Genomic DNA, 19,043 nt, shown 5'->3' on the forward strand with positions numbered 1-19,043 from the left:
GATACATGTACATGCCTGAGTTTGCCCTGCTGTATCTCTCTCTCTCTCTCTCTCACACACACACACACACACACACACACACACCCCTACCCGCCCCCCCCCCCCAGGACAAACGCAGTACACACTATGCAGATGCACACACGCCTACATGCGTTGGGGCACACGCAGTCACAGGCATGGAACATCCAGGCGCGTGCACACACACGTATGGTAGGGCACTGGTGCCCAGCTGCCCCCCCACCCCGCAGTGAGGAGGAGGCAGTAGCTGCAGTGCTCAGGTTTATTGAGGGGGGTGCTGGAGCGGGCGAGCGGCCCCGCATTAAGGCAGCTGTGGCTCTCACGCTTGTGCAGGGCCTGGGTCTGGCTGAGCGCCTGCCCCTGCCCCTGCCCCTGCCCAGGCCAGTGGAAGGGGCCGCTCCTGCGCAGACGCCAGGGCAGCAGCAGGCTCAGGCCTTGCCTGGGTCCTCCTTGAGGGTCACGGTGCGGTTGAACACCACCTGGGGAGGGGGAAGAGACACTGAGCATGGCCTGGACCCCGTGGCAGGCAGTGCCTGGTGGGGCTGGCGAGGACGAGGACACGGACCTTCTTCTCCGTGCTGTCGGGATCCACTGAGAAGTAGCCCAGGCGCTCAAACTGGAACCTGTCGAAGGGCCGCGCTGCCCTCACAGAGCAGTCCACCAGGGCGTCCTCCACCACCTGCAGCGAGTCCTGGGGGAGGCAGCATACAGCGGCTGGAACCCTGGCTCTGCTCCCTGCCTCCGCCACAGGTGCCAGGTGCAGGGTGACAGCTGGGCCACTCCTCCTGCCCTGCACCTGGCCCAGGCTGCAGCTACTGCCCCTGCAGCCCAGGGCTCCCCTGCCCCAGCAGCCACCCTCCTGGGGCCCCCACCAGCTGCCACCCCCTCCCTGCCCACTCACGGGGTTGAGGTCACTTAGGAATCCACCCGGCACGTCCGTGGGGTCCTCGGGGTTCTTGTGCAGGAAGCTGCAACCAGACAGGGCTGTCAGCCCCACTCGCCACTGCTCCTGGCACCTGCTTGGGGCAGCTCCCTCCCGTAGCGGGGGAAGCGTGGACCGCAGGGTGCTCTGTCCCAGCACTGACACGTGTACATGTGTGTGAAGATGGCACTGGGCAGGTGGTACTCACAGGCGCTCGTAGAGCCGAACCTCACAGACCAGCGGCTCTGACACCCAGTGGATAAAGGCCTTGGGCTTCTCCGCAGTGTCCGACCGTGTGCAGGTCACCTCCAGTTCAGTCACATGCCCGCTGGCATCCTGGGGCAGAGGGGAGCCATCAGGAGTGAGCCCCTCCCCCAGGGTGGGTGCCAGCTCCACCCCCCGCATCTGGTGCTGAGCCAGGCTGGGCCCGTCCAGACTCACCTTGATGATGTTCTGGACGGCGATGACATAGCCCGTGTGTCTCAGCCCCACCGGCTGCCCGGGAGTCAGGCGCTTGTAGCCTTTCTCCAGCACCTGCCAGGAAACCTGCCACATCAGGGCTGGGCACCGCAGCCAGGCCAGAGCTGTCCTGGCCTACTGGCACGGCCGCTCAGCCCCCTGGCAGCACTGGCTGCCGGCATCCCCCAGCCACCTGGCTCACCTCCCGGAAGTCGCTCTGCTCAATGTAGAGGGTGGACAGGAAGGGCACGTGGTGGAAGCCCTTGGTCTCATCAGCTGGGAAATTGGGCACTGGGACCTCCAGAGCCTGTGGAGGAGGGTGGGGGTCAGGTGGGGTGGGCAGCACTGGCATGGCGGCCTGGCCCCTGTGGAGCCCCCCGCCCCGTCCCCAGCAGCCTCACCTTCGCAGCTGGGAAGTTGGTAATGGTGACTCTGAGTGGGTCCAGCACAGCCATGGCACGAGGCGCCTGCTCGTTCAGCACATCCCGCACACAGGCCTCCAGCAGGTGTGGCTCCATCGTTGCTTGGGCCACCGTCACTCCCACCTGCAGAGACACTGCATCATTACCTGCCCACCCGGCATGGTCCCATCCACCCCTCACAGCACCTACCCGGGCACAGAAGTTGTTGATGGCCTCAGGGGGGAAGCCTCGGCGCCGCAGCGCCGTCAGCGTGAAGAGCCGTGGATCATCCCAGTCCCTACGACGACAGCATGCGCAGTCAGTGGCAGGGCACGGCCAGCCCCAGCCCCAAGTGCTTGGCCCCAGGCCCAGCCCTCACCTGACAGCACCCGTCTCCACCAGCCTGATGATCTTGCGCTTGGAGACAACGGTGTAGAGGAGGTTCAGACGCCCATACTCCCACTGCACGGGGCAGTACACGTCCAGGGCGTTGCACAACCAGAAGTAGGACGAACGTCTGCCGGGGAACCCCATCACTGCCTGCAGCTGGCACAGCCCCTGCACTCTCTTCCCTGTGCCCTGCAGACCCCATGCAGCCAGCCTGGAGCACCATCCTCCTGACCCCCGGCAACGCCCAACCTGGCCCTACAGTACCCCCAGAGTCTCCCCCAGTGCCACCCCACCTGGCCTGGAACTCCTTGGTGCAGAGCGAGTGGGTGATGTGTTCGATGGAGTCACACAGACAGTGAGTGTAATCATATGTGGGGTAGATGCACCTGGAAGGCAGCAGGGACTGAGCGCCTGGGACCAGTGCCATGACCCCCCTACCTACCCATGCAACGTGCCATGCTTTGCACCACTTAGCTCCTCCCTGCCAGCCTCCCAGGACCAGAGTCCAGCACATGCAGCTCAGGCTATGTACCCATCCCAGCCCACCCTTGGGGAGCAGACCCTGCTCTGCTCCACCTGGCAGTGCCACCCCCCTGGGCCCTAGCAGGTACCAGAACGCCTCAGTCATCCCAGGCTGACCCCGAGCCCCAATGCATGAGACAGCCCCCCGCGCCCTGACCCCAAGCCAGAGGAGACAGACAGCATACCAGGCATCCCCGCTGCGGTGGTGCGGTGTGTACTTGATGCGATAGGCAACAGGGTCCATCTTCCCGTCCTCCATCACCAGCTTCATGCGAAGCGTGGCTTCGCCCTCCTCAAACTTCCCCTTGCGCATACCCTGCCAAGATGGGGGACCTCAACCACCGACTCACCCATGGAGAGGTGTCACAGGGCAGGAGCTGGCAGCAGGGCTGCTGACTACCGCCCCCAACCTCTAGAGTTGGGGGGCTGGAGCAGGTGAGGAAGGTGCCCCCAGATGCCTCAGCACAGCGCAGTACCTCGAAGAGCAGGAGCGACTCCTCCACTGGCCGGTCCCGCCACGGTGAGGCTGGCGGGTTGTGGCCCTTGATCTCCTCCACCTTCTGATGGCAGACATAGGCATGGCCCCTGTGGGGGGGGCAGGGAGGGAGTCAGAGCCAGCTCCAGCACCCCCGCCTAGCCCACCTCTGGGGTAGCTGGACAACCAGAGCCCATTGCTCCACCTTAGATGCAGCACTTCCCACCTGCCCTGCTTGGGCCTGACCCCCATCTGCCTGCCCCCAGCTGGTGCAGCCCACCACAGCCCCCTCCACACAGCCCTTCCTGGGTCTAGGGTCACCTCCGGATGAGCTCCACAGCCCAGGAGTAGAGCTGGTCGAAGTAGTCAGATGCATGTGTCACCGCATATGGCTCGTAGCCTGCAGGGAGCAGAGAGCCTGTAACCCAGCACCCCTGCAGCGCCAGGGCCCTCGCTTCCAAGCACCAGGCTCAGCACTAGGCCTGGGGCACAGGTGGCTCTTGCCTCAGCACTGGACCCCACACAGCAACAGAGGAGTGGGCTGGGCAGGGCCAAGTCAGCGGCACCTTCCCCAACCACCCACCCTGGATCTGCAGGGCCTGGCTCGCGCTCAGAGCCCTGCTCCTGCCCTCCGGCCCTGCCAGCCACACTCCTGCAGCAGCTCCACAGCCCCGTGCCCTGTACCCAGCCACTCGACCATCTCCCGGATGGCTGTGAAGTACTTCTCCTCCTCCTTCTCGGGGTTGGTGTCGTCATAGCGCAGGAAGCAGATGCCATTGTTTGCCTGGGGAGGGGCACGGCCTGGTGAACCCTGCAGAGCCCCCTGCACCAGCACCGCCCCCACTGCTCCCCAGAGCCACTCAGCACAGGGGGCGGGACCCAGGTGGCACGGGCAACAGGTGCCAGGCCACAGGGCCTCACCTTGGCATAGCCGAAGTTGAAGTTGATGGCCTTGGCATGGCCGATGTGCAGGATGCCATTGGGCTCTGGCGGGAACCGCGTCCGCACCTGTGGGAGACCCAGCTATCAGTGCCCTCCACCTGAGACCAGCCCCAACCCCCAAGCTCTTACCCAGGCTGGCTAGGCAGGGCTGGCTACATCCCCCAGCTCAGCACCACCACCAGGGTCCTCCCTGGCAAGCCAGAGGGTGCTTGGCCCTTGGGGAGGTGGGAAACAGCATTGAGGGGCCAGCTGCCAGGGCAGGAAGCATGGGACCAGGTCCCTCTACAGGGTCTGGCCAGCAGCCCAGTGAGGGGAGGCATCTCGGAGCCTGGGAGAAGGGGGAAATCTCCCTGCCTGGCATGACCCTAGTGCTACCCTGCCTTGCCACAGGGAGTGGAGGCATCTGAGAGGCTGGACAGGTGTTGCTCTGGGATGATCTAGGTGCAGTGGTGCCGGTGGCTCTACTGTGTGAGCTCCCAGGCTTCTCGGCTGTGCTGGTTGTCCCCCCCACCTGCTTTCTGCTCCATGTGTCAGGGGGTTTTCTAAGCCTCCCCCGAGGGCTGCAGCCCAGGCTGGGGTTGGGCTGTACCAATGCTCTTGCTGGCACCAACCCTGTGGGGTCCTGCTCCTACACTCAGGCTCAGCCCCACGCTGCACTGGGGCAGGAAGGGATTTCCCCCTTGCTCAGACTGGTGTGTACTGAGGGATTTTGCAGCAGGGCACAGCCTCGGGCTGGGCTGTATACTGACAACAGGAACAGGATGTTGGCAGCCGCAGCCCCCGTTTTCCGGAGGCGGGGCGGAGGCGATGCCTGGGGCTGTCAGAGCAACTGCGTCATGTGGGTCAGAGGTTGCACACGGGAATTGTCTGGGCAGGTTTGGATGGGGCTGATCCTGCCTCCGGCAGGCCTGCAACTGGATGTAACCCCTGCAGGTCCCTGTCCGCCCCACTGCTCTGTGAAGGCTTGGTGGCAGGGCCGACCCACCTGCCCGCCGGTGATCTCTAGGTGCTGCTCCAGCAGGGCCATTGTGTGAGGTGTGGTCACGTAGCCATCCGCCTTGTAGTTCTCACCTAGGGAAGCAGGAGGCTGTGAGTGGGCAGGGCAGGACCCCAATGCCCCGGGAGCTACACCGGGCACCCTGACAATGTACCCCCTGCCCTGCACGCACCCGGCTTGTGAAACTTGAGGGCCTCGCCACGCAGCTGCTCCATGAGTGACCGCTCCTCCAGGCTCTCAGCCCCTGCAGGGGGGAAACGAGGGTCCTTAGAGTGGGGGGAGCTGGACTGAGCCCCTGCCCCCACCCAGGACGAGTGGCATCCTGGCTGATGGGGCAGACAGGCCAGTCTCTGGGATGCGCAGACCCCCACAGGGAGGAGGGCAGCAAGCCCCGACCTGCCAGCGCTGCCCCCCACGTAAGGCACAGCCAGGCCCACTGAGGCTGCCTCACCACCAGCCGCAGGGCAGAGGCCACTGACCGTTCACCACTACGGCTGCCTTACGCCTCTTCTCCACCTCGGCTGGCTTGGCCTTGGCAGCCTGGGCCTTGGCAGCCTGTGGGGACAGGGAGCAGCAACAGTGCTGTGGGGCTTCCCATCACTACCCACCGCAAAGCTGCCCCCGCCAGCTGCCCGCAGCATAGGCCGGCCAGCTCCTACAGCCGCAGCACAGAGCTGGGAGCTCCTGCCCCCCTGGAGCACCAGAACTCCCTGCCGGCCACGGCGCTGTCTGCGGGGGCTGCGACACCCAAGGGCAGCTGGGGGAAGGGGCCGCCGCGGCACAGCCAGTCACATGAGGAGCTTGTGGGGAGGCACACAGGGAATGTCAACTGCTGCCAGCCCCCCCAGCCCCACAGTGTCATGCACAGCCACAGAAAAGCAGCTCTGTCACTGCGTGGCTCAAGGCCTGAACCCACCCACCCTCACCCACTACCTTTGGCTTCTTCTCCAGGTCAGCCTCCGTCTTAGGGCCCAGCAAGTGCAGCACCTGCCAGGGAAGGGGGCTGAGTGTGGAGGGATGGGCAGGGTGGCAGGGCACCCACCCCAGTGCCCCTGGGTCCTGCCCTCTGCACCTGGACATGGCATCTGGGCCCTCCCAGGCAGCACTGTCCACCCCAGCCCTAGCACCAGCCCACCTGCAGGTCCACCTCGTTCTTGATGATCTTCCCATCTGCCCACTTCAGCCTGCTGCGTGCCTCCCCTGCAAGCGACAGAAGGCAACGCTGTTGGGCACTCACTTGGGGGCTCCCCACCCACAGGCCCCGGACACAGGCCAGCCCCTTTGGGCAAGGGCCATGGCCTGTCTGGCACAGCCCAGGAGCATGGACGTGGGCACAGCTACCCACAAGCACGGGCCCTGCCCACCCGAGGATGGTGTGCAGAAACCCTGGGAGGCACAGCCAGGTACCTCTGCCACAGCCCACTGTCTGCACTAGGGCCCCCACAGCATTCCTTGGGGCAGCAACAGCATCTCCAGCAGGGCATGGCTTGGCCAAGGGACAGGCGGGCTGCATGGGCCCAGCTGAGGTCTCAGGGCCAAGGAGCTGATTGGATGGGCCAGGCAAACCCCCAGGGCAGGGGAAGCCCAGTGCCACTGTACCGCAGTGACCAGGAGAACAGGTCAGGGCAGGGGCACTCACCCATCAGCAGCCCCATGTTGAAGTGATAGCGCTCGGCCAGCAGCTCCGCACGGTGCTTGCTGATGGCAGCCTCCACCTAGAGACGGGCAGGGTCCGTCAGGGTCGGGCTGCAAGCTGCTCCCTGGCACCCGCGGGCGCCCACCTTCATCTGCTGCAAGGCGCCCCAGCTCCCAGGGCCGGGCAGAGCAGCCCGACAGCAGGAACCGCCCTGGCAGCTTGGACGGGGCTGCGCCTCCTGCACCTCCCGATGCTGGTGCTGCGTGCCCTGCGCCCGTGCTCACCGCCTCCTCTATCTGCTCGGGGGTCACAGCCACACCCACGCCGCAGGCGCGCTCAAAGTCAGCCACATCGATGGGGTCGAGCGGGTGGCTCTTCACGTAGTCCAGCGCAGCTGGAAGAAGCGGGGCCAGGTCAGGGCGTGGCAGGCAGCAGCCCCATAGCAGGAAACGGCTCCGGAGCCCGGTCCTGCCCTAGCAGCTCAATCACAGAGCCAGGCTGCGGACTCCTGCCTGCAGCCTCCAGCCCCTTCCCCTGCCCCGGGCCCCTCCGCGCGAGTGCAGGGGGCGCAGTGCCAGCCAAGACCCGGGGCCGTGGCTCGCAGGGTCGGCCCCTGCTCCCACTCCTCTACCAACGGACCCACGAGTGCCTGGACTGAAGCAGGGCCGGGGGGAGCGCCGGGGACCTGCCGCAGCCCGGATGCAGCTGGGCAAAGAGGGAGACGGGGCGGGGGAGCCCGGCGCCAGCCCTGGGGAGAGCGGGCGCACCACTGAGCTGCAGGTCCGTGACGATCTTCTTGCTCGTGACGCAGCCCACGAGGAAGCCGAGGCGCTTGGGGTCCTTGAGGCGCGACGCCACGTTGTACAGCAGCGTCCCGGTCGCCCGGTCGATGGCGGGGCCCAGCGCGCCCTGAGCCTGTGGCAGACATGGCGAGGGCGCGTCGCAGCGGGCCGGGGCCGGGGTCACTGGGAGGCAGGAGTCGGGGGCCATCGGGAGCACAGGTCAGGGGGCAGGAAGAGGGGTCAGAGTTCACGGGGGGCAGGGGCCAGAGGTCCCTGGGGCAGCAGGTCAGGGGTCGGAGTTCATGGGGGGGGCAGGGGTCACCGGGGAACAGGTCAGGGATCGGAGGGGGGTCAGAGCTCACGGGGGGGGGACCAGGCCAAGCAGCGGAGGTCAGAGGTCGGGGGTCGCGCACCTGGGCGGCGGCCTGGCGCAGCAGCGCGCTCAGCGCCTCGTTCTTCAGGGTCTCGCGCGCCTTGTCCGCGCCAAGCCCGAGCGCGGTGAAGAGCCGCAGCGCTTCCGCCTCCGCCTCGCCCAGCCCCTCCGCCGCCGCCGCCGCCGCCATGCCGCCGCTTCCACCGCCGGGCTGGGGGTGTGGTTGCGGCCGCCCAATCAGCGCGCGGGAGGCGGGCGCAGCGGGGGCGCGACGCCAATCGGAGCCCTCGACGGCGAGCTGACCAATGGTGGGCCGCGGGCCGCGCAGCCAATGGGGAACGGCGAGGCCCGAGGGGGCGGGGCCAGAGCAGTCGGCGATTGCATCATTTAAAGGGCCAGAAGCCGGTGACACCCACGTGGCTGTCGCGGACCCCCCTCCCCGCAGTGCCCCCACTCGGACACAGACACGGACACGGACACGCGGCGGCGGCTGCAGCGGCTTTATTGACGCCCGGTGCGGGCTCAGCGAAGGCCGCGCTCACGGCACCCGCTGCGGTGCACGGGGTGCGGGGCTCAGGGCCGGGCCGGGCCCGAGGCATCGTCCGGGGCCGGGGCCGGGGCCGGGGCCGGGGCGGCGACGGGGGTCATGGTGTAGCGGGCGCAGAGGCTGGTGGCGGAGCGGCAGCGGTACTCGCCGCGCTCGGTGCGGACGCGCTGGTTCTGCAGCAGCGTGAGCTCCACGGGCACGGTCACGGCCGCCTCGCGCCGCACCACCTGCACGGCCAGGCGCGTGCGCGGCGGCACCTTGGCGGGCAGCAGCACCTCGGCCCGCTCGCGCACCGTGCGGCTCTCGCTGCGGCCCTTCTCCACGCGGAAGTCGGCGGCGGCCTCCAGGGCCAGCGTGAAGGCCAGGCCGGCGCGCAGGCGGGTGTCGGCGCCGAAGCGGAAGCTCTGCGCCGTGACCGTGCTGTACTCGCGGCTGGTGCCGCTGCTCAGCGCCTGCTCCGCGTCCGTCTCGTTCACCGCCACCAGCTCGTCCAGCAGCACCTCGCGCTCCGCCTCCACGCGCCGCTCGTCCCAGAGCAGGCGGGCGGCGACGCGCGGGCGCCCGGGCCGCAGCGGCCGCAGGTGCGAGAGCCGGTCGTGGAAGCGCAGGCCGGGCCGGTAGTCGGCCAGGCGCTCGCCGGGCCAGGCGATGTACTGCCGGCCGCCGCGGCCCGGGTCCTGGTAGAGCAGCCACACGCCGCGCTGCACCACGTGCGAGGACACGCGGTCGTCGAAGTAGCCGTAGGCCAGGTTGGTCTCCTCCGTCACCGCCTTGCTGCGGCCCGCGAAGCCGGCGTGCTCGTACAGCGTGATGAGCGGCTCGTCCAGGTCGTGGTGCACGAGGCGCAGCGAGGAGAGGCGCCCGCGCGGCTCCACCGCCGCGTACTCGCCCTCCTCGAAGGCGAAGGCCTCGCCCTCGTACTTGGGGCCCGTGTAGGCCACCCAGGGCTGCCCCTCCACGCGCAGCGAGCTGATGCAGTCCCCGAAGTCCAGCTCGTGCAGGTCGGGCACGTCGCACGTGAACTCCCGCTGCAGCCCCTCGAAGCCAGGGCGCTCGTACACCACGATCCGGTTGGCGCCGGCCTCTGCCGGGGCCGTCTCCGGCTCGGCGCCCGCCAGCATGTCTGCGCTGGGCCGCGGGGGCCGGCTCTGCGGGGGAAGGAGGCCTGAAGCCTGGCCCATCCTCGGGCGCTCCCAGGGCACCGGGCCCGCCACAGCCCGGGGCTGGGCAGCTGTGGGTCGTTCCCCCTCTCCGCCCCCGGGGAGAGCCTCCCTGCTGGCACCACCCTGGTTCCGGAGCCCGGGGCACCTGCCGCCTCCTGCGCCGGCTCCTTCCAGCCCAGCTGTGCCCACGGGCCTGCCCACCCTTGCCAGACGCCTCGGGGTCCCGTGGGAAATCCAGGCCTGGCAGGCCCCTGGCTCCCAGCCCAGAGTGGTGCGGTGCCTCACCTGGACGGGGTTGCGGGCCACCCACCCGTGCGGCCTGGCTGCGGCGAACTTCCTAGGTGCTGGGAGCCCTGTGCTGTGGCTGCTTTAATAGGCGCGGGGACAGCTCCAGGCGCGTCAGGGCCTGCAGCACCCGGCAATGACAACGCTGCACCCACACACCGGCCCCCACCCACCGCGCCCTGTACCTGGGTGCTGCACGGGGCCGCGCAGCATGGGGCCTCACCCCACTGGCACGACCAGTCTGGCCCAGTCCATCCTGCCCCCGAGCCCGGTGCGTCGGGACAGTCTGGTTGGGCGACCTGGCCCTGCCCCAGTGACAGGCGCTTACTCAGCCACGTGAGCGATGCCAGGCTCCGCTCCATGCCCTTCCCAGCGGGCAGCAGCACCCCAAGGCCCCGGCCCTGCCTGGCACAGGTGCCCCGTGCCCCTGTGTTCGGGGGGCCCTATGTGAGCTCCACGGCTGTGTCCTGCTCCCTGCAGAGCCTGACGCCCCATCCTGCCCGCGGGCCCTGTGAGAGTGCTGCTGTGGGCAGGAGGCTCAGGCCCTGGTGACTTTTCTCTGGTTTATATGCAGAGCTGCTCCATCCCACAGCCCAGGCAGGTGGGCAGACCAGTGCCTGGTCGCTGAGGCGAGAAGCCCTTCCCCTCCTTGGCCAGAGAGGCCTTGCCCAGCTGGCAGTGCGCAGGGCAGGTGCCTGCAGCCGAGGGCAGCTCCTGTCCTCCTGCTTCCACTCCGGCTGCTCCCGGCCCTGCCCAGCAGCCTGGCGAGGACAGGCTGTCCCACCTCCGCCCTGCCCCAGCTGGGCACTCCCAGCTCCACGTGGCCCTCTGACCCCCGCTGCCAGGGCTCTGGGAGCCCCTTTCCTGCAGGCAGCGCAGCCACTTTTCAGGCCGACCCGCCATAGGCACCCTCTGTGCCGCAGTTGGCCGGGGGAGTGGTGCCAGCCTGGGACAGGCCCAGCCCAGTCCTCTTTGTGTGTACCCCGACCCAGCACCCACAGCCATGGCCCAGCACCTGGGTAACTGCATGTGTCCCACCCCCAGAGATGCCTGGAGAGAGTGCAGCTGCCCCCACGCCAGCCAGAGCCCAACCTCACCTGCCAGCCAAGCCCCAGCAGGGCCAGGAGTGGGGCTGCTTGGTCTGGACACTTCTCGGCCGAGGCCCCCTGGGCACTGCCCAGGAGTTGTAAAAGAGCTGGCCAAGGGGCTGCATCTCAAGCCTAGGGCTGTTGCCACCGTGCTCTGCCTGGCTTCCCACAGCCTGCTCAGGCCCCAGGACCCGCTCACCCCAACCCTCCCCAGACTGGTCATGGTCCAACTCACCCCCCAACTCTGCCACCCCAAACCATGGGCCCCAGGACATGGTCTCACTGCTGTTGGTGCCGTGTCTCCGTGACACTCAGCAGGCCACAAGGTGGCGGCAGCATCCCGCATGGGCTTGGCCTGCTCGCCCCCACCTGCTGTGTGTGCGCCGTGGGGGCAGGAACGTGGCGGGCCAGCGTGGGGGGCCACAGCCAGCCAGGTGGCTCCTGCCTGACCTTGGGCGCCATGGCTGCTGCACAGGCCAGGCCGGAGGCAGCTCCGAGCCACGCTGCAAGGGCGGGCCAAGGTCAGGCCACACACCGCTGTCGGCCCCAGCTCCAGCAAAACCTGCTCGCCCGGGTGGCAGCCCCCAGCCAAGACCCAGGCAACACAGGGGCGATGCAGGTGCCCTGCAGGGGAGGGGTCTCTGTGGCCCTGATGATTAGTGGTCCCTGATCTCTGGATCACCGTGGCTGTGCTGCTGCAGCCGGGTGGGTGGTGGGGGCATTGGGCACAGCACCGCTGCAGCCCAGCCCTGCCAGGCCCCAGGCCCCCCGGCAGGCAGTGGCCGAGAGGACGTGGAGCCCCTGGGCGCAAGGTGACCCGCTCCCTGCCCGCCTGGCGGGCAGCCAGGCTTGTGGCACCATGGCGCCCGCGCGGGCGGGAGCTGCATTCCAAGGCGAGCAGGAGCGGGAGATGCAGCCCAACTGCGCAGGCCCTGCCAGCCCCTGGAGCCGCCCCAGCTTGGCGCCAAGCCCCAGGCCTGCCAGGAACGAGTGTGAGGCCCTGGCTATGGGGGGAGCTGGGCAGGCACTTTACTTTCGAGCCAGGACCCCCCAAGGCTGGAGCTCCCACCCTAGTCCTAGTCCCAGCTAACCTGGGGCACCGTGACCCAGGCCGGGCAAGCCAAGGCCACCCACGTCCTCCCTCCAGGCCCTGCCCAGCCACGGCTGTGGGTAGCACACTGGGGATCCCATGGTTGGGCATGGGGGTGCTGCAATCCACAGCGCCTGCACCACCAACCTGTAGGGATTGGGAGCCATTGATCGCTCAGGCCACAGTTTGATAGTTTCATAGTTTCATAGTAGCTAGAGTCGGAAGGGACCTAGGTAGATCATCTAGTCCGACCCCCTGCCTTAGCAGGAAAGAGCACCGGGGTCAGATGACCCCGGCAAGGTGCTCATCTAACTTCCTTTTAAAAATCCCCAGGCTAGGAGCCTGCACCACTTCCCCTGGAAGCTGGTTCCAGGCCCTAGCCGCCCTGACTGTGAAGTAGCGCCTCCTAATATCTAATCTAAACTTACCCTCCGCCAGTTTGTGACCGTTATTCCTGGTCACTCCTGGTGACTCCTGATGAGCAGCTGTCATGGACCACGTGGCTGCGAGCCTGAAGCAACTCTCATCCTGGGCACGGCTGGGCCCTGAGGGCTGGGACAGGCACCCACTGATGCCTGCCCTGACCTGGCCACGGCCACAACCCTGGGGAAGAGGCCAGTGGACCACTCGCTGCAGCTGGGCACCATGGCAGGCACAGTGAGAGTGAAGGTCAGCAAGAAGGGGCACCAGCCTGGTGCGGGCTGCGGGGCAGGAACATAACCCAGAGCCCATGAGCTGCCAGACCCTGGCATTGCCCCATGGCTGAGTGATGCACTATTGAGGGATATGGCCGGAGCCCAGGGGGACGGCGGCACCAGCTGGGGTGGGGCGAGACAGCTCCCAGGCTCTGCCCCACAGAGCACGCAGCGTCAGGCAGGGGGAACCCAGGCATCTGCACCAAGGTCACAGAGGGCACTGGAGCTCCTGCCCACCCTGGGGCCCCAGCAGCCTGGGAGAGAACAGCGTCCTGGCTCTATTCCCCCGCCCGCACCTCCCCTGCGCAGCTCAGAACTGGGGCCAGGCCTCGGGTGTCCCACATTTATTGCCAGATGTTGGATGGGTCCGTACAGAGCGACACCGAGGGCAAAGCCAGGGGCGGCGCAGCGCACACACACAGGGCACGGCACGACACGGGGCAGCTCGGCCGGGACTGGGGCGAGGGCGCGGGGGCCAAGGCGAGACTGGATGCCAGGGGCTGGTGCAAGGGGGGCAGGACACAGCCCCTGCCCAAGCGATGCAAGGGCCAGGGTAGTACAAGGGCAGCAAGTCACCACTGGGGCCACACGGCTGCCGGGGCCTGGAAGAGCAGAAGGGCCGAGCATGGGCCCCCATGTCCCCCACCCCGCAGCCAGACGGAAGGAAGACCTGCCTGTGCGGCGACCGGGGAACCCCCGTGCCCCCTCTGGGCTGTGCTTGCCCCAGCTGCAGGTGCCCTGCTGCCCCCAGGCAGGCCAGGCCAGAGGGGTCTCATGGGCTGACTACGCACCCTGAGGCAGCCTCAGGTCTGGAAGGGCCCCGCTGCCCAGTCAGGCCTCGGGCAAGTGCAGAGCGGGTGCCGGGGAGGTGCCGGCGGCGTGTGGCGTTATTGCTATGAGTGGGGCGGTGGGACCGCCCTGGCGGGCGCTCAGATCACAGTCTCAAAGAGCGTTGCCTTCTCCTTGGGGGCCTCAGGTGCCAGCAGTTTGGCCTCGGCCTCAGGTGTCAGGTACTCCAGGTGGTGGTGCCCCCAGATCGGCGTTGTCAGGAGCTGCCAGCGCTGCAAGTGAAGCTGCCAGTCACCAGTCTGGTTCTGGGGGGCCCAACCACTCCTGCCCCCCACCCCACCTGTCAGGCTGCACTATGTATGCAGCCCAGGGCAGAGCTGCCCCCAACACGCAGCCCATGCCAGGGCCCCGGGTGCTCACCTCTCGCAGGGAGCCCTTGCAGCGCAGCAGTTTGTAGAGAACAGTGCATGGGATGCAGAGCATGGAAGAGAGGGCCAGGGCCCAGCCGATGGCGTCACCCCACCAGGGGTACACATAGGTCTGGTTGTACGTCAGCTGCTGGTAGTTCACCACGTGGAAGAGGAAGATGCCCTGGGGTGCAGGAGGCAGCCATGAGACCATGGGAAGTCTCCTCCTCCCTGGGGCCCAGTCAGCCCAAGGACCGCAGCAGGGTGGGCGCGAGGGCCGGGACTCCTGCCTGTGCCACGAGGTGGGTGCAGGACAGAGCTACCTCCCTGCAGCCACGGGCCAGACTGGCGCATGTGCCCCTGTGGGGGTGCACTCACCACGCAGACCAGGGGAGTGATGACGGCCCAGCACCACTTCATGAAGGGCAGGGGCCGGTAGCCAATCATGCGGGCCACGTCATCCATGAAGCGGTCGGCTCCTGTGGGATGAGCACAGCGGGTTTGCTGGGGACCCAGTGCCATGCTCCAGGCACTCTGTCCCAGCCCTGGTGCCCCGTCCCCCAGCCCTCACCATAGACCCAAGCGATGACGATGCACTCCCAGAAGGCCTGCCACAGCAGTGTGATGCCACTGGCCGAGTAGTAGTCGAAGAGCTGAAAGACGTACATGCCGCCCTGGGGCAGCGCAGCCATCACCGCCAGCCCCACCCGGCACCCAACCCCTGCGCCCAGCCCGCGCCCCTACCTCGGTCACCATGGAGAGGTCAATGAGGCAGCAGAGCAGGCAGCACAGCGCAGCCGTGAACTCTCGGCGCAGCGAGCCAGCGCCCGGCTGCGGGAACAGGTCCAGGATGCCCGTGATGAAGCCCTCGACGCCCACGAACTGCACAGGGCAGAAGGGTCAGTGCGGCACTATACCCCCACATTCCCCCCACCCCCCAACTCCTGCTCACCCTGGCCCACAGCCCCTCTTTCCCGGCCACACCTGGCTGTCGAGTCCCAGCACAAGCAGCATGAAGAAGAAGAGGGTGGCCCAGAGCGGCGACAGGGGCATCAGGGTCACAGCCTTGGGGTAGGCAATGAAGGCCAATCCAGGGCCTGCAGGAAACGGCTGGGTAAGGGGGTGGCAGGGGCAGGCCTGGCATAGCCCTGTGGTGCCGGGAGCTGCCCCAGCACCAGGCCAGAGTCAGCACTCACCCGACTCGGCCACTTTGGAGATGTCGACGCCCTGCTCGGACGCCATGAAGCCCAGCACCGAGAAGACCACGAAGCCAGCGAAGAAGCTGGTGGAGCTGTTGATCACGGCCAGGACATAGGCATCCCTGCAGGAGACAGGGGAAGGTCAGTGCCAGCAGGGAATGCGCCACGTGTGGCCTGGCCCCCCCCAGCGCCGGACCTCACCGGTAGCAGTTGTTGTGGAACCGGTTGTAGCTGCCCAGCGCGGTCAGGGCGCCCAGCCCAATGGCGTAGGAGAAGAAGATCTGCGTGCCGGCGTCGATCCATACCTGGGGGCACAGGAGGGTCACAGCCCAGGGGTGGCCCCAGCTCTGGCCCACCCCATCCCACCCCTCCCCACTCCAGCCCTGCCAGCCACCCCTCACCTGGGCTTCAGCCAGCTTGGACCAGTTAGGCTTCAGGTAGTAGACGATGCCGCCCAGCGCCCCAGGCAGTGTGACACCGTGCACCAGCAGCAGAATCAGGACCACGTAGGGGAACAGCGCTGTGAAGTACACGACCTGCCGGAGCAGGTACGGGTCAAGCCGGCTGCACTCAGTGCTGGGTGGGGGCCCTTCCTGGGGCAGGCTGCAGCTGCCTGACCTGGGGGCGCAACAGCTCCAGCCACATCCCCAGGGCTCAGCCCACACCGCTGTCTTCACTCGGGGAGTCCATGGCCCCACCCTGCCCCTGCCTTGTGGGGCTGCTGGGTCCCTTGGGCAGCAGAGCGGGGGCCAGGACAAGTGGGCACTGGCAAGGCGCTGGGAGCAATGCGGTGCCAGCCAGCAGCTGTCCCAGGGTCACCTCTGAGCCAGGCGCAATGCCGACCCAGGGGCTGGGACTCTGGTCCCTGCCAGCGGCACTGCCCTGCCATCTGCCCGTGTCAGGGTGCGGGAGACCGAGGGGCATGGCAGCGCTCGGGGGCAGAGAGCCAAGCCCTGCAGAGCCCCACCTCCAGCAGGAGCCCAGGGGATGCTGCAGCTCAACTGGCTGGCGCCCGGCCCTGGCAGCCCCTCGGGGCAGGGTGTGTGCAGCACGGACCTCACGCTGGACCTCGTGGCTGCGTCCCTGCCGCCTGCCCGGGCGGCTGTTACCTTCCCGGTGGACTTGACGCCCTTCCAGATGCAGAAGTAGACGATGAGCCAGGTGGCCAGCAGGCACAGCACCATCTGCCAGTGCAGCTCCCCTGGCTCGCCCAGGCCCCCCGAGAGCCGCAGCACCTTGTTCCTGCAGTGGGCACAGCGCAGCACGGCCAGCTCAGCAAGCGGCTCCTGCTGGGCCCCCCGGCCCCCGCCCACCCTCGGCCTGGGCACTCACTCCCAGAACTCGATGACGGGCGAGCGCTTGCCGGCCAGCTCGGTGCAGCTGAAGTTGGCGGGGCCGGCGCTGCTGTTGGTGCCGTTGGGGCACAGGCCCAGGGCGAAGAGCTCGGTGCAGTGCTTCGTGTTCCAGGGGTGGCCGCAGGTGGCCCAGGGCAGCGTGTCCGTGAGCGAGTGGGCCAGGTAGAAGAGCCCCCAGACCAGGATCATGATGTAGTAGGAGTTGCAGAAGAACACGATGACCATGGAGGCCAGGCCTAGACCTGGAGATGTGGGGGGCACATCAGAGCTGGCGGGCCTCGGAGCCGGAGCTGGCTCCGATGGGCTGGGCTGGGCTGGGCGCGTGGCCCCCACACGAACCTTTGAAGAGGGGGGCGATGTTCCAGGCGGCGATCCCGCCCTGCTTCATGAACTGGCCCAGCGCCACCTCCAGGAAGAAGACGGGGATGCCTCCCACGAAGACGATCAGCAGGTAGGGGATCAGAAAGACGCCTGCGGGGGGACACGCATCAGCCCCCGGCGCCATCCCGACACCTGGGCCGTTGGGACAGGCAGGGGACTGGGGCCAGGCCCAGCCCCAGCACCACCAGGCTCCGAAACGTGGGCAGGCAGCCGCGCCCCTCCCCCCCGCCGCAGGCCCCCTGCTCTGGCATGCTGCGCCAGCTGCCTGCTCGCAGATCTAGGTCAGCACTGGCAGGGGCGCAGGAGCGGGCACGTGCCAGGGGTCTGGCCCAGGCTGGCTGCCTGCAGGATTCTCCCACAATGCACCTGGGCAGAGCCCGGGCCTGTGGATGTCGTGCTGGGGCAGGCGGGGGGAGCAGGGAAGCGGAACAGCGCTCCACGGGGGCGCGGAGACGGCTGCCGTGGAAACGGGGAGGCAGGCGGGGCCGCGGCGGTGCGGAGCGCGGCCGGCCCTCACCTCCGCCGTTCTTGTAGCAGAGGTAGGGGAAGCGCCAGACGTTGCCCAGCCCCACGGCGAAGCCCACGCACGACATGATGAAGTCCATCTGCCGCGTCCAGGTCTCGCGCTCGGGCATGGGCATCTTCACGGGCGCTGCGGGCACCACTAGCGGTGCGGTGACGGCCCGCTCCTCGGGGCCCGGCTCGCCCGGCCCCGCGCCCTCCACCTCGGCTGCCTCCGAGCACCTGCTGCCCTCTGCGGAGACAAGGCCGGGCCGGCCGGCCGGCAGCTGTGGGGACCGGGACCCCCGCGGGCCTGGGCCCCGGTGCCATCGCTGCCTTGGTCACGGGAGCCCTGCCCGCGGGGCCCCCCCCGCCAGGCTGGACTGGGGGCACTGGGCCCCCCCCGCCAGGCTGGGCTGGAGGCACTGGGGACCCCCCCCGCCAGGCTGGACTGGGGGCACTGGGGCCCCCCCCCGCCAGGCTGGGCTGGAGGCACTGGGGCCCCCCCCCGCCAGGCTGGGCTGGAGGCACTGGGCCCCCCCCCCCCGCCAAGCTGGACTGGAGGCACTGGGGCCCCCCCCGCCAGGCTGGACTGGGGGCACTGGGCCCCCCCCGCCAGGCTGGGCTGGAGGCACTGGGGACCCCCCCCGCCAGGCTGGACTGGGGGCACTGGGGACCCCCCCCGCCAGGCTGGACTGGGGGCACTGGGCCCCCCCCGCCAGGCTGGGCTGGAGGCACTGGGGACCCCCCCCGCCAGGCTGGACTGGGGGCACTGGGGCCCCCCCCCGCCAGGCTGGACTGGGGGCACTGGGGCCCCCCCCCGCCAGGCTGGACTGCAGGCACTGGGGCCCCCCTCGCCAGGCTGGACTGGAGGCACTGGGGACCCCCCCCGCCAGGCTGGACTGGGGGCACTGGGGCCCCCCCCCGCCAGGCTGGACTGCAGGCACTGGGGCCCCCCTCGCCAGGCTGGACTGGGGGCACTGGGCCCCCCCCGCCAGGCTGGACTGCAGGCACTGGGGCCCCCCCCCGCCAGGCTGGACTGGAGGCACTGGGGCCCCCCTCGCCAGGCTGGACTGGGGGCACTGGGGCCCCCAGACTGGGACTGGGGACCAGCCGCCGGCAGCGAGCGACGTCGCAGGTGCGGGCTGCGGCGTGACGTCAGGCTGCAAAGCGGTGACTCAGGCCCCGCACGTGCGGGCCGGGCCGGGCCGGGGCGGCGCGGGGCACAAGGCGGGCGCGGGCGGCGGCGCCGTCTCCATATAAGGGCGGCCGCGCCGAGACAGGCCGCGCCGCGCCGCGCCGCTCGGGGCGGGGGCGGGCGCCCTTACCTGGGCCGGTCCCGGCGGGCGCGGGGGCCGGCGCCGGGGCCATGGCGGCGCGGGGGGGCGGGTGCGAGCGGGCGGCGGCGGGGGCGGCCCGGCTCAGAAGCAGTCCACGAAGCACTTGAAAGTGAGCCGGAAGAACCTCATGGATGGCGCTGGGCACCGGGGGCGGCCGGGCCGGGCGGCGGGGGCGGCGGGCTCAGCGCCGGGCGGCGGCGGGGCCAGCTCCGGGCGGCCGCTCCATCGCTCTGCGCCGCCGGCAGCGACGGAGCCGCCACCGCGCCGCAGCCGGGCCGCCCCCCGC

General features: G+C 68.9%; 2 protein-coding genes and 1 pseudogene across 5 annotated transcripts; all 3 read right to left on the minus strand.

Annotated features, from left to right (window-relative positions):
- Positions 1-266: 266 nt before the first annotated feature.
- Positions 267-8,128, minus strand: QARS1 (glutaminyl-tRNA synthetase 1). The gene is made up of 24 exons (XM_090022553.1): positions 7,958-8,128; positions 7,530-7,677; positions 7,047-7,156; positions 6,766-6,841; positions 6,262-6,326; positions 6,060-6,113; positions 5,606-5,681; positions 5,299-5,370; positions 5,115-5,200; positions 4,109-4,195; positions 3,872-3,971; positions 3,509-3,587; positions 3,189-3,297; positions 2,898-3,028; positions 2,484-2,576; positions 2,180-2,317; positions 2,011-2,098; positions 1,801-1,944; positions 1,602-1,706; positions 1,382-1,474; positions 1,149-1,276; positions 920-986; positions 584-709; positions 267-497 (listed from the first exon to the last, which is right to left on the minus strand). Exons 1-24 carry the CDS (start codon positions 8,105-8,107, stop codon positions 447-449), a joined length of 2,376 nt encoding a protein of 791 aa, XP_089878679.1. The 5' UTR covers positions 8,108-8,128; the 3' UTR covers positions 267-446.
- A 312-nt stretch (positions 8,129-8,440) lies between these two features.
- LOC149855989 (epidermal differentiation-specific protein pseudogene) lies at positions 8,441-11,752 on the minus strand (annotated as a pseudogene). 2 transcript variants are annotated; one of them, XR_016438494.1, is made up of 2 exons: positions 9,913-11,752; positions 8,441-9,612 (listed from the first exon to the last, which is right to left on the minus strand). The product of XR_016438494.1 is annotated as an epidermal differentiation-specific protein pseudogene, transcript variant X2 (transcript). The 2 variants fall into 2 exon arrangements; XR_016438493.1 differs by lacking the exon at positions 9,913-11,752 and having other exon boundaries at positions 8,441-9,808.
- Positions 11,753-13,114: 1,362 nt separating this feature from the next.
- On the minus strand, positions 13,115-18,985 carry LOC149855990 (sodium- and chloride-dependent creatine transporter 1-like). Of its 2 annotated transcripts, XM_090021643.1 has the most exons (14): positions 18,746-18,985; positions 17,434-17,670; positions 16,875-17,006; positions 16,513-16,777; positions 16,290-16,422; positions 15,582-15,716; positions 15,382-15,485; positions 15,178-15,302; positions 14,966-15,078; positions 14,726-14,863; positions 14,553-14,655; positions 14,360-14,460; positions 13,995-14,165; positions 13,115-13,846 (listed from the first exon to the last, which is right to left on the minus strand). In XM_090021643.1, the coding sequence occupies exons 1-14, from the start codon at positions 18,786-18,788 to the stop codon at positions 13,715-13,717; spliced, it is 1,932 nt and encodes a 643-aa protein (XP_089877769.1). In that variant the 5' UTR covers positions 18,789-18,985; the 3' UTR covers positions 13,115-13,714. The 2 variants fall into 2 exon arrangements, with proteins under 2 accessions (XP_089877769.1, XP_089877771.1); XM_090021645.1 differs by lacking the exon at positions 17,434-17,670.
- Between the last annotated feature and the right edge of the window lie 58 nt (positions 18,986-19,043).

Source organism: Crocodylus siamensis, chromosome 11 (assembly GCF_052110815.1).
Source record: "Crocodylus siamensis isolate JL-2025a chromosome 11, ASM5211081v1, whole genome shotgun sequence".
Lineage (NCBI taxonomy): Eukaryota > Metazoa > Chordata > Crocodylia > Crocodylidae > Crocodylus > Crocodylus siamensis.